Raw genomic sequence first — 14456 nt, forward strand, 5'->3', positions numbered from 1 at the left:
TATTGGATAGATGAATATTTGCTGAGTGAATAAACAAAATAATGTTTACCTATTAATATGATTGTTCCTTTTCCTAGACATCTGTCTAGCAAGAAAGTCTATCAAGAAACTAAATAAACTTTATGGAATATATTTGACTTTCAGGCCTTAGATAAATATATGTATTTTAATCATAAGTCCTTTCTAGTGTTACACTGTTTAAAATATTTTCCCTTTTTCCATACGTTTGTTAGTTTCTGTGCCTTAATTTTGGTTGAAACAATGTTCTCCATAACCATATAAAATTAGTAACATTTGATGACAACTATTTTACATGTCAGACATACAGGCACCACCTTTAAATAGCACACAACTAAATAATTGTTTCTAGATAGGAGTTCTAGGGTCTGCTATCATGCAAGCCCTTCTTTCACAACAGTGGTCATGCACCGGGAATCCACTTTATTCCAAAAGGAACCACTAGGTGGTGTCGTGGCTCAAGTCTAAAGCAAACTTCTGTTTACTTAGAAGTTTCCTACTATAATTCTAACCCTAACTTTCTGTATGCTTCCATTCTTAGAGGTTTAAATAATGACTGTAGGGCCCTTGAACATAGGCTTCAAGATATTAAAAAATATAAATCAAAGCTGTTTATAGACTGTCACTTAGGGAAGATGCCTTGAACTATTTTAGTTGAGATATATTCCCTCCCAAATGGGGTAATACTTCATTCATAAATTTATTAAACAAGAGAGACAATTCTTGTATACAAAATATTTCTTTTTCTAAGATCTGAAAAGTTACATTTTAAAGAGCTAATTGCAATTAAATATGAAAAAGTATCATAAAATTAGAAATACCTGCTGTAAAGTATCCCAAGGGCCACATCGAAGAATTTCCAGTTTATCCAAAGCAGGTGTCATGTTGGCTGGGCATTTCACATGTCTCTTTCTTCTAACAATTTTCTTTTGTTGATTTTGCTTGAAAATTTCAAGCCAAGGTTTAAATGATTTTATCCAGGCTAGTCTCTTTTCTTCAATAGAATATAGAAGGGTTGACTCTGGTACAGAGCAGGTCATGCTTTCAGGCTCAGGTCCATTTTCAGGGCATTTTTCTGAAATTTTTCTAATCTCAGATTTAAGAGAGTTTACTTCTTTAGATACCATGGAGCTTTCTGCATTATAGTCACTCAAGTCTTCACAAGGAGCATGTCTACCTAACACATAATCTTGGTCATTTCTTTTGTCTTCTTTATTTATCATGGGATCAGTTGTGTTAAAAATCACAATGCCACTATTCCAAGCACTGTCTTTAGGGTTCTCCTCAATTTCCTTGACTTTTGAATAAATTTCTTTTTCTTGTAATATTACGTTTTCTCCTACATCTTCAGAATTTTCTGATGTTAGTGAGAGTGATTTTTGTTTCACTGAAATAATTAAAGTATCCTTATCTTTGTATAATAATCCATTCTGTTCTTGTATCTCTTCTTTTTCTACTTTTTGTATCTTTTTCTGCTGATTATCTTTGATTATTTTCTGTGTTTCATTGGTTTTCACTTCATTGATTTCTTGGTTATGTTCTAATATTATCTGGGTTTTTGGTCCCATATTCTCATTTATGACATGTTTCATGATTTCTTCTTTTTCTGCATCAGACTTTAATTCTTGCAGTGGAAACTGTTCTTTCAGATTTTCTTTTAGATCAGAGTCTCCCAATTCAGTTTTGTTATCTGCATTTTCATATTTTCTTTCTTGCTTGACCCATTCTTCTGAACATTGCTTTTTTGCTAGGTTTTCATTTTTGTCTTCCATTTTAAAATCTGCCAGAATTGTTTGGCTTGATACAGATTCTTTTAATTGTACTTGTATTGATTCTTTTAATATAGTCTGTCTATCTATATTTTCTTTCATATTTGATTCCTCAGCTAGCCAAAGGAGAACATCTTCCTGCTTCTTTAAATTTTCATCCACTAGATTTTTGGCTATATCACCCTTATCATTTGAAATATCTTCAAGACTTAAATGTTTGTTATTATATCCTCTCTTCTTTAATGCACTACTTATTATTAGCTGTTGACTTGCATCTTCTCTTAATCTTATTTTTTCCTTGATTATTAGTTGCTTTCTTTCTTGTTTCATAATATTCTTTTTGTCTTCATACTCTTTTTCTCTCCTTTTCCTTTCCTCTTCCTTTTGCTTTTTTCTCTCTTCTTTTATCCTTTGTTCTTCCTCTAATCTTTTTCGATTTTCTTCCTCCTTCTGTCGTATTTTTGCTTCCATTTCCTTCCACTCTTGTGCTTTCCTTTTCCTACTTTCAACTTGCTCTTTAATAATTGGGCCATATTTTTGATAGGCTACAAATGCTTTATATTTAGCCTGAATTTTAACAGCTGCATTATTCTGCTGTTTTAACAAACAATTTTTTTCTTTTTCCTGTTGGTCTTTAAATCTTGTCCTTTCTTCTTCCATTTGTAAATGCAAGTTTCTAATATACTCCTAAAACAAAGTAAGATACATGGTAGTCGGCATAAACTAAACATGAGATGTTACTAAAATGTCATCTGAAAAATAGATTGAAAACAAATACTAAAACTGACATCTTAATAAAGTTTCTATAAAATTTATTTAGAGAAACTAAAGTCATTTATCTTAAAGGGTACACTTTTTTAATATTTAGGAGATTGAATCATGTTGTTAAGTTGATACTCTAATGTTATATGTATTCTAAGCCACCCAGATATAAATTGGAGATTTCCTTGAAGATAGAAAACATAAAATCAGAAAGACATAGAATAAGCAAACAAACAACAACAACAACAAAAGGGAAACCACAGGCTAAAAACCACATAGAAATAAAGGACTTCAAACTTTCTGGAATGAGAGTTCCGATCAAGAAGACTCAGCTAGTACTGAGACTGCAAAAACAGGAATTATTTTGTGAAACTTATGATACCAAGAAAGTCAGATAGTCCCTACATAAAAACAATATCCAGAACCAGCCTACTCACATATCTTACCCCTTCTCAATGACCAAAATAGTTGATAACCACATACTACTGTATTTAATGAAATATTTAGAGTTAGGTGAGAAAATATTATTTTTACTAGAGTCCTAAACCAAAAGTAAGCAGATCAACAAAATTAAGAAAATATCTACGGGAAACTAACAAAAAGGATATGAGACTATATTTTAATCAGCAGAAGGAAGAACCAATTTCTGAGATAATCGAACTATTAAATAAACTAGATAAAAATTTAAAGAAAGATATTTTAGAAAAAATATTTAAACAGGAATAACCTCATATTTCAAGTGTTCAAATAAAAACAACTCACTTAAATAATCAAAATAGAATGGCTGGACAGCTGATTACTTAAAAAAACATTCAAAATTAGATGTTTTCCCCCAACAACAAATAATAACAAAGATAAAAATGATATGTCAGAGGTAAAGAAGATTAACACAGAAACTCCAACACATGACTATTAGGAGTTCCTGAATAAAGAACTCTTTATTCAGGAGTTCCTGAATAAAGAACTGAGAAAAACTGAAGGGAAGAAAATAATAGAAAAATACATTTTCTTAAAAACAACAACAAAAAGCCATAGGAGAAAGACCGAACATTGCATGCACACATACACAACACACTTAGATAGATGCTAGCAATATTTCAGAACTCTAAGGAATGTCAGCTGTTAGTTTTACTGTGCTCCTTTTTAGGTAATATGTCTTTTTTCCTCTGGATGCTTCCAACACTTTATTTTTCCTTTGTCTTGAATTTGAATAGTATTATCTAATTCCAAGGTGTGATTTTCTTTGTATCTCTCCTCCTTGGGAATTGTGTATCACATTTGAAAGTAGGGATTATTTTCAGTTTTATGTACTGCCATATCTTAAACACTCAGAGAAGTGCCTGACCTAGTAGAAAACCAGTAAATATGTGTGGATGAATGTATAAAGTGAAAAATCCTAAAGCTTCAAAAGAATGTAAGGAAAAGGCATCAAATTTGCAATCATAGATAGCATAGGCAAAAATAAATAAATATGCAATGAAGTCATATCTTTACATTGTTAAAAGTGGTATAAACCTGTATTCTACACCCAAAGAAATTGACCATTTTTGAAAGCAAACTAAAAATATTTTCAAATATGCAAACAAAGATTGAGAAAATCTAGCATCCAAAAACATTTTTTGAAAGTGTCGCTGGGCGCGGTGGCTCAAGCCTGTAATCCCAGCACTTTGGGAGGCCGAGAGGGGCGGATCACGAGGTCAGGAGATCGAGACCATCCTGGCTAACACGGTGAAACCCCGTCTCTACTAAAAAAATACAAAAGAAACTAGCCGGGCGAGGTGGCGGGCGCCTGTAGTCCCAGCTACTCGGGAGGCTGAGGCAGGAGAATGGCGTAAACCCGGGAGGCGGAGCTTGCAGTGAGCTGAGATCCGGCCACTGCACTCCGGCTTGGGTGGCAGAGCGAGACTCCGTCTCAAAAAAAAAAAAAAAAAAAGAAAAAGAAAAGAAAAGAAAATATTTAAGTGTATACTCCAGGAAATTAAAAATTGAGTCCAGAAATTGGCAGAAGAGTCAGGATTCAAAGAACACTAATAAAGAAACCATTATCATTGAATACTTGTGTTTTTTGAACCGTCTTGTTGGCCGGGCGCGGTGGCTCAAGCCTGTAATCCCAGCACTTTGGGAGGCCGAGACGGGCGGATCACGAGTTCAGGAGATCGAGACCATCCTGGCTAACACGGTGAAACCCCGTCTCTACTAAAATACAAAAAAATTAGCCGGGCGAGGTGGCGGGCGCCTGTACTCCCAGCTACTCGGGAGGCTGAGGCAGGAGAATGGCGTGAACCCGGGAGGCGGAGCTTGCAGTGAGCTGAGATCCGGCCACTGCACTCCAGCCTGGGCAACAGAGCTAGACTCCGTCTCAAAAAAAAAAAAAAAAAAAAAGAACCGTCTTGTTTCTTCCATCATTTTACTTAAAGATGGCTATTTGTTTTACTGTTACTCCTTTTTAAGTAAAGCGTCTTTTATCCTCCAGATGCTTCTAAGACTTTATTTTCCTTTTGTTTTGAATTTCAGTAATTGTACTATTTATTCCAAGGTGGCATTCTCTTTGTATTTATCCTACTTGGAAATTATTTTTCATCTTTGAATATGCTGGTTGATTTTTTAAAAACAATTTGAAACCTTTTTAACCATTATCTCTTTACTTCATTGCTTCTGCCCCATTCTCTCTCTCCTCTCCTTTTAAAATATAATACAAATTTCATATCTTTTCACCATGTATCACATATTCCTTGTGCTCTTTTCCTCTTTTCTCATTTTTTTTTTTTCTACTCTGTGCTTTAATTTGGATATTTTCTATTGAACTGTCTCATTTCACTAATGGTCTCCTCTGCTATGTCCAATCAAATTTACCCACTGAAATTTAATTTTATATACTGAATTTTTTAAACCCTAGAATGTATAGTTGGTACTTCATTACAGATGTTGTTTTTCTTTTCACATCACCTGTCTAAGTATTTTGCTACTGGATGATCATTATAGGTATTTTAACAGCTCTACTATACTTAACATTTAGATTATCTACAGGTGAGCTATTATTGTCTTTTTTTTGTCACTTGTCATTCACATGACAAGTAGTACTTTTGCAGGAGCGGATTTATATAAATTTTAAAAAGTTTTGAAAGGAATACAAAAAAATGATAATGTTTAGCTAAATAACAGGATTATGGGAGATATCTACTTTAAATTTGTAATTACTTAAAATAATTGTATATAAAAGCTATGGAGTAAATAAAAACTAAAACTTCATCAATAAATGTATAATCAGAATAATCTTACATTCAAAACAAAATTAATTGTGTTTAGGAAAAAGAGTAAGCTTTCATAACAATCTTTGAACATAAATAAATATTCAAAATGGTACATTCCATCAAACCTTAAAAGAAATGTTAGAATTACAATTTTATATGGACAACACTCACTAAACCAGCTAACTCATTTTCAAGACATTCTATTTCAAGAAGTGTTTCTGAGGATTAATAAATTTTTAATGCTGTAATAAACTAAAATCTTGTACTACTTAGGCAGTATTATCTAAAAATAACCATTTCAAGTATAGTAATGTATTTCAAATAAAGAAAGTTTAATGTGCTAATTAAAAACAACATATAGATACCTCATGCTGTTTAAATTTCTCTTTCCAAATTTTCTCTTCTTCATAGAGTTCATCATTCATCTTGTCCTGTTCTTGCTGAACATATGATAATAATAAATATGACTATACTCAAATATCAAAAATATTAATTATATATGATTCTCATAACCTATATTTGTAAACAATAGTTAAAGATGACAACCCAACCAATGGCTTTCAATTTTTAGTACTGGGATAACAACTTTAATCTCAAACTGAAGTGTCACATAAATAATACCTAGGGTTTCCATTCTGAGAACAGAAAGAAGTTTGCAACCTGGGAAAGTTGCTGTGTTTATTTGAGTATGTTCATTCAAAGAATATAATGCATTGCCTTGAAACACTGTTGGGCATGGTAAAAATTACAATAATATTTGTAAAATGGGATTTGTGTTACAATTGCTTTCTCACCATGCCATACCATTTAATTTACATAAATCAGTTCAATAAGTAATGGTTTTCTTTCAATAACTCTTTATCAACACATTCAATAAGTCTCCTCAGAATAAACAAAGATCGGTAATATACAACCCCCTTCTTCAAAAACTCTTCTGATAACATGAAGACACTATCATAAATTTACACATTACCCAAAATTTAGAAGAATAAGTTTATTACAAGGGAAAAAAATATAAAAAATCATAATGGGCATGATAATTAGATCATGAAAGGTTTCATGCAAAAGACTGTATTTGAAATCACTAGGTTTTCAAGAAGAGAAACAATTTTTGGCACTTATTAAGCATTTTGAGCTAGGAAAAGTTCTTTGATCGTTATCTTATATGAGCTATGGGAATTTTTTATGAGGTTTAAGCACGGAAGTAACATATTTTTAAATAAAAAATTGTCTGACAGTGCTATGGATAAGTGTGAGAAATGTAAGACCAAAGGTAAGGAGACCAATTAGAGAATATAGTAAATATTCCAAGTTAGACCCTCAGGCAGCTTGAACTACAAAGGAGCTGTAAAGTACATGGATGAGAAGATGGCTAATGCAATAATTGGAAGGAAGATAGTAATAAAAAAGAAGGAAGAATAAAACATTATCATTTTTCTATCTTGGACTAATGATGATAATGTGGCTTATCAAAATTAAGAATCCCAGGGAAGAACTACTCAGAAAGCAAGACAATGCATTCAGTTTTAGATACATAAAGTTCTCTGAGTATGCAGTTTTTGTAGGAGAGTTATGTAGTCTACCCTGTTTTGATACAATTGTAGATTTGTTATCAATGGTCATTTGTTTTAAGCTCCAAGATATAACAAAGGACACATTAGGAAATTCATTAAGATGAAATTATCAAGAGAGGAGGTATATGAAGTAAGAAAAGAAAGGGACAAAAATAGAATCCATGCTGTTAGCTCCTACCCAAATCTCAGGTTGAACCCTACTCCGCAGTGTTGGAGGTGGGGCCTGCTGGGAGGTGTTTGGATCATGGGAGCAGGTCCCTTATGAAGGTCTTTGACCATACCCTTGGTGATAAGTGAGAGTTTGCTCTGAGTCCACGTTAGATCTGGTCATTTAAAAGTGTGTGCCACTTTTAAAAATTACCCAGTCTCAGGCATTTTCTTTATAGCAATGCAGGAACAACATAATGGAAAACACAAGGACAGAGAGAGAAAATGAAGTCTAAAATGGATATCAACTAGTAATTGCCAAAGATGTGAGACAATCAAGACAATGTGATCTTACAGAAGTCAAGGGAAAGTAAAATGGTCAACCATCAAATTTTTGCTGGCATAAAATACTACAGAGTCCAAAACAGCTGAAAGAAATGTGTGAGTATAATATATAGAAGTCATTTGTTATCTTCCTCAAGAACAGTTTCATTCAGTGTGGTAATGCTGCAAAAAACCTAGCAGGATTAGAACTGGATGAGAATGAAAAAAATGATACAGTATAAATAACCACTCTTTAAGAAGCCTATTATACACAACCTTTAAAAAGTCAATCAAAGAACAGCTAAAGAAAAATATACGAATGATCTCATGATTTTTCTTTTGTTTTTAGGATGGGAGGAAATTGATCATGCTTATAAACAATAAAAAAGGAAGAAGATGATAGGAGTGTTTCAGCATATGGAAAAAGCAGGTGTAGGTTGAAAAATGATAAAATATAAACTAGAGGAGGAAAAGCTAACCTTTGGCAGAAGGAAGAAACCTTTCTTACTGGGATAGGAGGGAAGGCCAGTAATAATTTTAAAAAAGGATGAATACAGATATTGATACTAAATAGCTGTGGAATTAAAAGAGAAAGTTTGTATTTGATGCAAAAAAAATGTTATATGATTATTTACTAATAATGAGGGCGGAAAAATTTAGTGTAATTCTTAAGAGATTTATGATTGCTATTTTGGGGAATGGAGAGGCAGCTAACAATCCAGGAAAGAACTACTGAAAGAGAGTAAATTACATATTTAGAGTCAGTCATAAACTTGTGGGCTAGTCCCATTGGAAACTTTTAAGTTTCAAGGCATAATGAAGGACATATTTAGGAATTCGTTACACCTAATATTATTGCATTTTCTTAAATCATAATTATATGATAAATTGCAAATTAGTTTCAAAAAATAAGTTATAATTCTTTGAAGGTGGGATTTGGTGTTAGATCTCTTTTGCATCATCTAAGCCCACAGCTGAATGCTTTGCCCTTAAGGCAGTCAGCAAATTTTGGTTATAAAACAAATAAAAATGAAAACTTTGCTTAATAGGATTGAAATCAGAGATACCACTAACACTTAATAATAATTATGCATTTTAGTACAAACCAACAAATACTACTCCAATAATCTACATTATACTCAATCCTATTTTGGATTTTTTTTAAAAAAGCTTTTGATCTCAGAAATGACTATGTCATTCTGGTCTATGGGAAAGAAAATGTAACTAAGGGAAAAATTAAAGATTCATATCTTACTATTAGAAAAAGTCATGGCATAACTGGTTCTACATTATTACAATTTATTTTAATGTGTTTCTTTTCTTTCTTTTTTTTTTTTTTTTTGATACAGAGTCTCGCTCTGTCGCCCAGGCTGGAGTGCAGTGGCATGATCTTGGCTCACTACAAGCTCCATCTCCCGGGTTCACGCCATTCTCCTGCCTCAACCTCCCAAGTAGCTGGGACTACAGGCTCCCGCCACCACGCCAGGCTATTTTTTTGTATTTTTAGTAGAGACGGGGTTTCACCATATTAGCCAGGATGGTCTCAATCTCCTGACCTCGTGATCCACCCATCTTGGCCTCCCAAAGTGCTGGGATCACAGGCGTGAGCCACCGTGCCCAGCCTTTAATGTGTTTATTTTCCACACAGTAAGAAATGAAATGTACTCAACATGGAGGACTAAAAAAATGCTGAACAAGCTAATGTTCTTTATATGCAACACTCAAACCCAGCGAGTTCTGGATAATGTATAAATCAATTTTAATCATGAAAGATAGAGAATTCAGTCATGCCTGTTATCCAAATATTCTAAGGTTCTGATGACCTGCAAGTAGGGTCCTAAAATCCACCAGTTTCACAATATCGATATACCACTACTATGACCTGATTGTGTGGCTCTCCTAGGGGGAAAACAACACCAACAACACATACGACAGAAAAAAAAAAACAGTACAAAACTTCACACCAAAGAGTTTCCAGTTCAAGGAAGTAGCTTAATTACGAAGGTGGGGCACGGACTGTCCCTAAATGGTTGAACTACTTTTAAATATGTTTTACATGTCATATGCCAGACCACATAGCAAGGTTAATGCATACTCAAGAATTTTTCATTGCTTTTTCCAATGTTTAGAAGCATATAAAGAAAAACAACCATTTATATTGTAAATTTCAAACTATCCAGGATGACCCTTGAAACTTCATAGACTCCATCGGCCCCCAAGATCAAAAGTGTGTCTGAACTTCCAATGAATTTCAATAAAAACTAATCAAGGAGCTCATATTAAATACTGTTAATTTACAGTCAATTTCTTCCTCTATCTGAGAGTAATTAAAAGTCATACTATTAAGCTCAATCTGCACCACAATCCAAATATCGATATTCTTCAGAGGTAGCTACTGATTTAAAAAATATATGAAAAACAAAAGCAAAATACCTTCTGAATATTCTCTAATTTCTTCTTTTCAACTTTAAATTGTTTCATCCAGCAATGTCGCTTTTCTTCTTCTTCTTGAAATTGTTTTTCTTCTCTATCCCTCTGAGCTTTGAGAGTTTCTTTCTCTTTATCTTCTAATTCCTTCTGTTTCTCTTGCCAAGCCTCAAAAGACTGTCTACATTTTTCTTCCACTTCACAGTATCCAAAATTTATATCAGCATCATCTGGATTCATGAAGAAAAATAACGTCATTATTTGTAAGATGAAAACTGTCAAAACGAATTCAAAGTATAAAAGTAATTTTAAAATTAAAAAAAAATGCCAACATATTCCCAAAGCGAGAATATGCAGCAATAGAAATTGTTGCATTGTTGAATAGACATAGAAATTTCACTGAAGTGAATAAAGTCACATAAGTTGACTTAAAATATTTCACAAAACTTAATATAAAAATAAAATCCACGAGAGAGTGTGTGTGTGTGTGTGTCATTAAGAAATAGTTAAGAGATAGTTAAGAGATACTAAATAAAGTCAGGGATAGTGAAATCTATTGCAATCAGCTGAACATGTGGAAAAAATATTTAAATCAAGTAAATTTAGAAGGCATAAAAGTCTATGATGATATGTAATTTAATAAGTATAGCAAAGGCACAATAATAATCAAACATTGTAATTGTTTTTCTAAATATTAAAAGAACAAAAAACAACTGTCCAAATTTTTTGAGATAACTATAATTAATCATATAAAAATTAACAAACATATCATTGAGCGATTTAGTCCACCTGGTAAAACATGTTCATCCATAGGCAAGTCATGAAGAATAGGCTCAGGAACAAAATCAGGACGGGCACAATTGGTTTTACTTCTCATAAATTCTTCTTTTTCTATTTCAGATAATATCTAAGAGGTTAAATGAGTACTAATGATTAAAAAAATCAAGATAGAGTGTAAAGCTGTCATTTTAATAATACATTAAATATTTACATGTATATACCAAGAATTTTAATGTGCTTCAGATTTCTCTCAAATACAAATCTGCAGTACATTGATAATTATTCTCTTTACAATGAATAAAAAAGTTTTGCCATGCAAGCGTAAGTAACCCTCCTTATGTTTTTCAGAACTCTAATAAGTCTTTAATATTATTTAATATTATTCCACAATATTCAATTAAACTGCTTGACAATCACTTCAAAATGTTTCTACTAATGTTTTCCTTTTAATGTATTTCTGTTTTAGGCCGGGCGCGGTGGCTCAAGCCTGTAATCCCAGTACTTTGGGAGGCCAAGATGGGCCAAGACAATAATTGCCTGTGGATGACAAAAGACTTTTGGCTTGACTATTCCAGCCACGGTTAATGACACAATTGATAAAGAAATACAGCTATTTCTGTAGTATATAACAATTTGACAAAATAACTGTAATTATTATTGACATTTATTAAGACATCAGAATTTTAGGAATTTCAGACAATTTTGAAACACATATTAATAACATATTTATACAAATATAACCCAAAGAAAGTTAAACATCTTCAAATTCATACGGAAATAACCAGGGATCCAGAAGATCCAAAACAACCTTGAAAAAGAACAAAGTTGGGTAACTCACACTTTCCAATTTCAAAACTTACTACAAAGCTACAGTAATCAAAATGTGGGTAACATGCGGGGCGCCGTGACTCACGCCTGTAATCCCAGCACTTTGGGAGGCCGAGGTGGGCAGATCACGAGGTCAGGAGATGAAGAGCATCCTGGCTAACAGGGCGAAACCCCGTCTCTACGAAAAAATACAAAAAACTAGCGGGGCGTGGTGGCGGGCGCCTGTAGTCCCAGCCACTTGGGAGGCTGAGGCAGGAGAATCGTGTAAACCCGGGAGGCGCAGCTTGCAGTGAGCTGAGATCCAGCCACTGCACTCCAGCCTGGGCGACAAAGCAAGACTCCGTCTCAAAAGAAAAAAAAAAAAAAAAAAAAAAATATATATATATATATATATATATATATTCCCATAGACAAACTTTTTGTATATTCTACATGATGAAAAAGAGAACTATTCTCTAACCTAAATTATATATGCATCATTTATATCAATTATTTTCCATAATTATATTTTCACCATACTTTAGTTGGAAAGATACAGGCCTTGTATTCCAAGGAAGTAACAGTATAATAATTTAAAATTAATATTTCAAATTTAAGTATTACAAAAAAATTCAATAGAGTAAAACATTCAAAAAGAATAAGAGATATATAAGCAATTTTCAAATTATGTTAAACACATTAGGGAGGAGAAATAGGTAAAAGGAGAGAAAATTGGATAAAATAAGAGATAAAAATCAATCTAAGAAGTGAATCTTTAGGAGAGACTTTCTCTTAAATACATTTGTGGGATTTTAACTTAAACTGTTAAGGCTCTTCTTATTTTTTAACTAAGTTTTTCTTTTATTTGTTTCTGAAAACTGCTATAAAGTATTATAAATTTAAATTTTCTGTAAAGTCTCTGCTGGAACATAGTACATTCCTAAGAAGAGCAAATTAGAATATATTCTTTATTTTCCTCAGAATTTTTAGACAACAAAATTTGTGTAATACAGTTCTATTTTATCGACATGCACATTAAATTGCCAGGTATAAATGGCTCAGGCCACCACTTTTAATATTCTTAAAGATTGAAAATTGAGTGTTTTTTATCATATGCCAGAGGAAACCATAAAACCACAGATGATTTGCTTAAAAATAATTAAACTTTTAATATTTAAATCAGTGAATTATCAATCTTGTGTAAGAGATAAAGTTTCTAATTGTAATCGTGAATATTTTAAGTCAAATATTGAATATATACCTTAATTAATTGCTCTGAGCTTTCTTCATATTCAGTTGATAGTCCTGTCCTTAAATGCATACGATTAGCAGAAACTGCTCCATAACTATGGCCTAGAAAAAGAATATATATATATAACTTCCAATATTATAATACAATACAACATCTCAAAATTTCAAACCCTTTCTTAATTTTTAATCTCAAATTCTATCAGGGTATATTGTTGATCAGTAAGAGTAACTCAAAATAACAGAAAAATAATTAAGAATAAACAATGGAGGAAATCTGCTCCCTTTATTCTAAAAATAAAAGCAATAAATTTCTAAAGTGCTTTGACTCTATCATTTTCCATATTCTCGTGCCTGAAGTTTATTTCCCAGGCATAAAGAAACATGCCTTGCTTGATATTGCAATGGCACCTTGATTAGAAATCAACAAAAATTCAACTTTATCTGCCACAAACCAGACATGACCTTGCACAAGATATTGAACACATTTTAATAAAAATATTAATTTAAAAATTATAATTATTACCATGTAAATGAAGAGGAATTAAATTTATTTTATGAGTTGTTGAATTTTGTAATTTTTAATTATGTGTGCAGATGTAGTTATATTTTCTTTCTTTCAATTTATATGTTATAACATGGTAATGTTTCCCAATAGTAAACTAACTTTACAGAGGACCATTCTGCTGGCTAACTGATTATTCACACCTAGTTTGGCAGATATTATAGATTTTCTTTTAACACCTCTTCACTACCTTTCTGGCAAGCTTTCCTCTGTGAGAGGTCAAAAAGAAAAAAAAAAAAAAAATGACATCATCCAGATACCTTTGCAGCTAGATTTCTGAGAGTAATTTAGTTTATGTTCATAAATATATTTACATAACTCTTTTTTTTCATAAAATATTATGTCTAAAGGGAGGCAGGTGATGATATTTTTATTTCTATGAGCCAGAATGTAGTAGAGGGAGCTCAGAGTTGGGAGACAAGAGTGTATAGTAGAGGATTAATGTTTCTGAACTTCTTAAGTATGACAGCAGCTTCTGATGAAGCCCAGTTTTATGATATATGTGTGGGGTTTGTTCTTCAGCTTGGATGTTTATGCTAGAGACTGCTTTTTCAGTCTTATTAATAATTCGGTTACTTATTGTAGTAGATAGTCCCCAAAGATGTTTCTCCCAAAGAATCATACCTACTGGTATACATACCCTGTTTAGTTCCCTCTCACATAGGACACAGGCTGACCCTGTGTGACCATCAGGATGTGGCAGAAATGACGCATGATGTCTGAGAAGAGATCATGAGAAGCCCTACAAGGTTCCACCTTGGTCTCTTGGTATTTTGCTGTAGAA

General features: G+C 32.7%; 1 protein-coding gene across 3 annotated transcripts in view; it reads right to left on the minus strand.

Annotated features, from left to right (window-relative positions):
- Nucleotides 1-14456, minus strand: part of LOC105473267 (leucine rich repeats and IQ motif containing 1) — a 239268-nt gene that overhangs the window by 207637 nt on the left and 17175 nt on the right. For all 3 annotated transcript variants that reach the window (XM_071071347.1, XM_071071349.1, XM_071071348.1), the window contains exons 4-8: nt 13121-13212; nt 11062-11179; nt 10279-10502; nt 6166-6240; nt 840-2474 (exon numbers count right to left, since the gene is read on the minus strand). In XM_071071347.1, coding sequence (XP_070927448.1) covers nt 840-2474; nt 6166-6240; nt 10279-10502; nt 11062-11179; nt 13121-13212 — 2144 coding nt within the window. The remainder of the gene's footprint in view (nt 1-839; nt 2475-6165; nt 6241-10278; nt 10503-11061; nt 11180-13120; nt 13213-14456) is intronic.

The sequence above is a fragment of the Macaca nemestrina genome, chromosome 10 (assembly GCF_043159975.1).
Source record: "Macaca nemestrina isolate mMacNem1 chromosome 10, mMacNem.hap1, whole genome shotgun sequence".
NCBI classification, from domain to species: domain Eukaryota; kingdom Metazoa; phylum Chordata; class Mammalia; order Primates; family Cercopithecidae; genus Macaca; species Macaca nemestrina.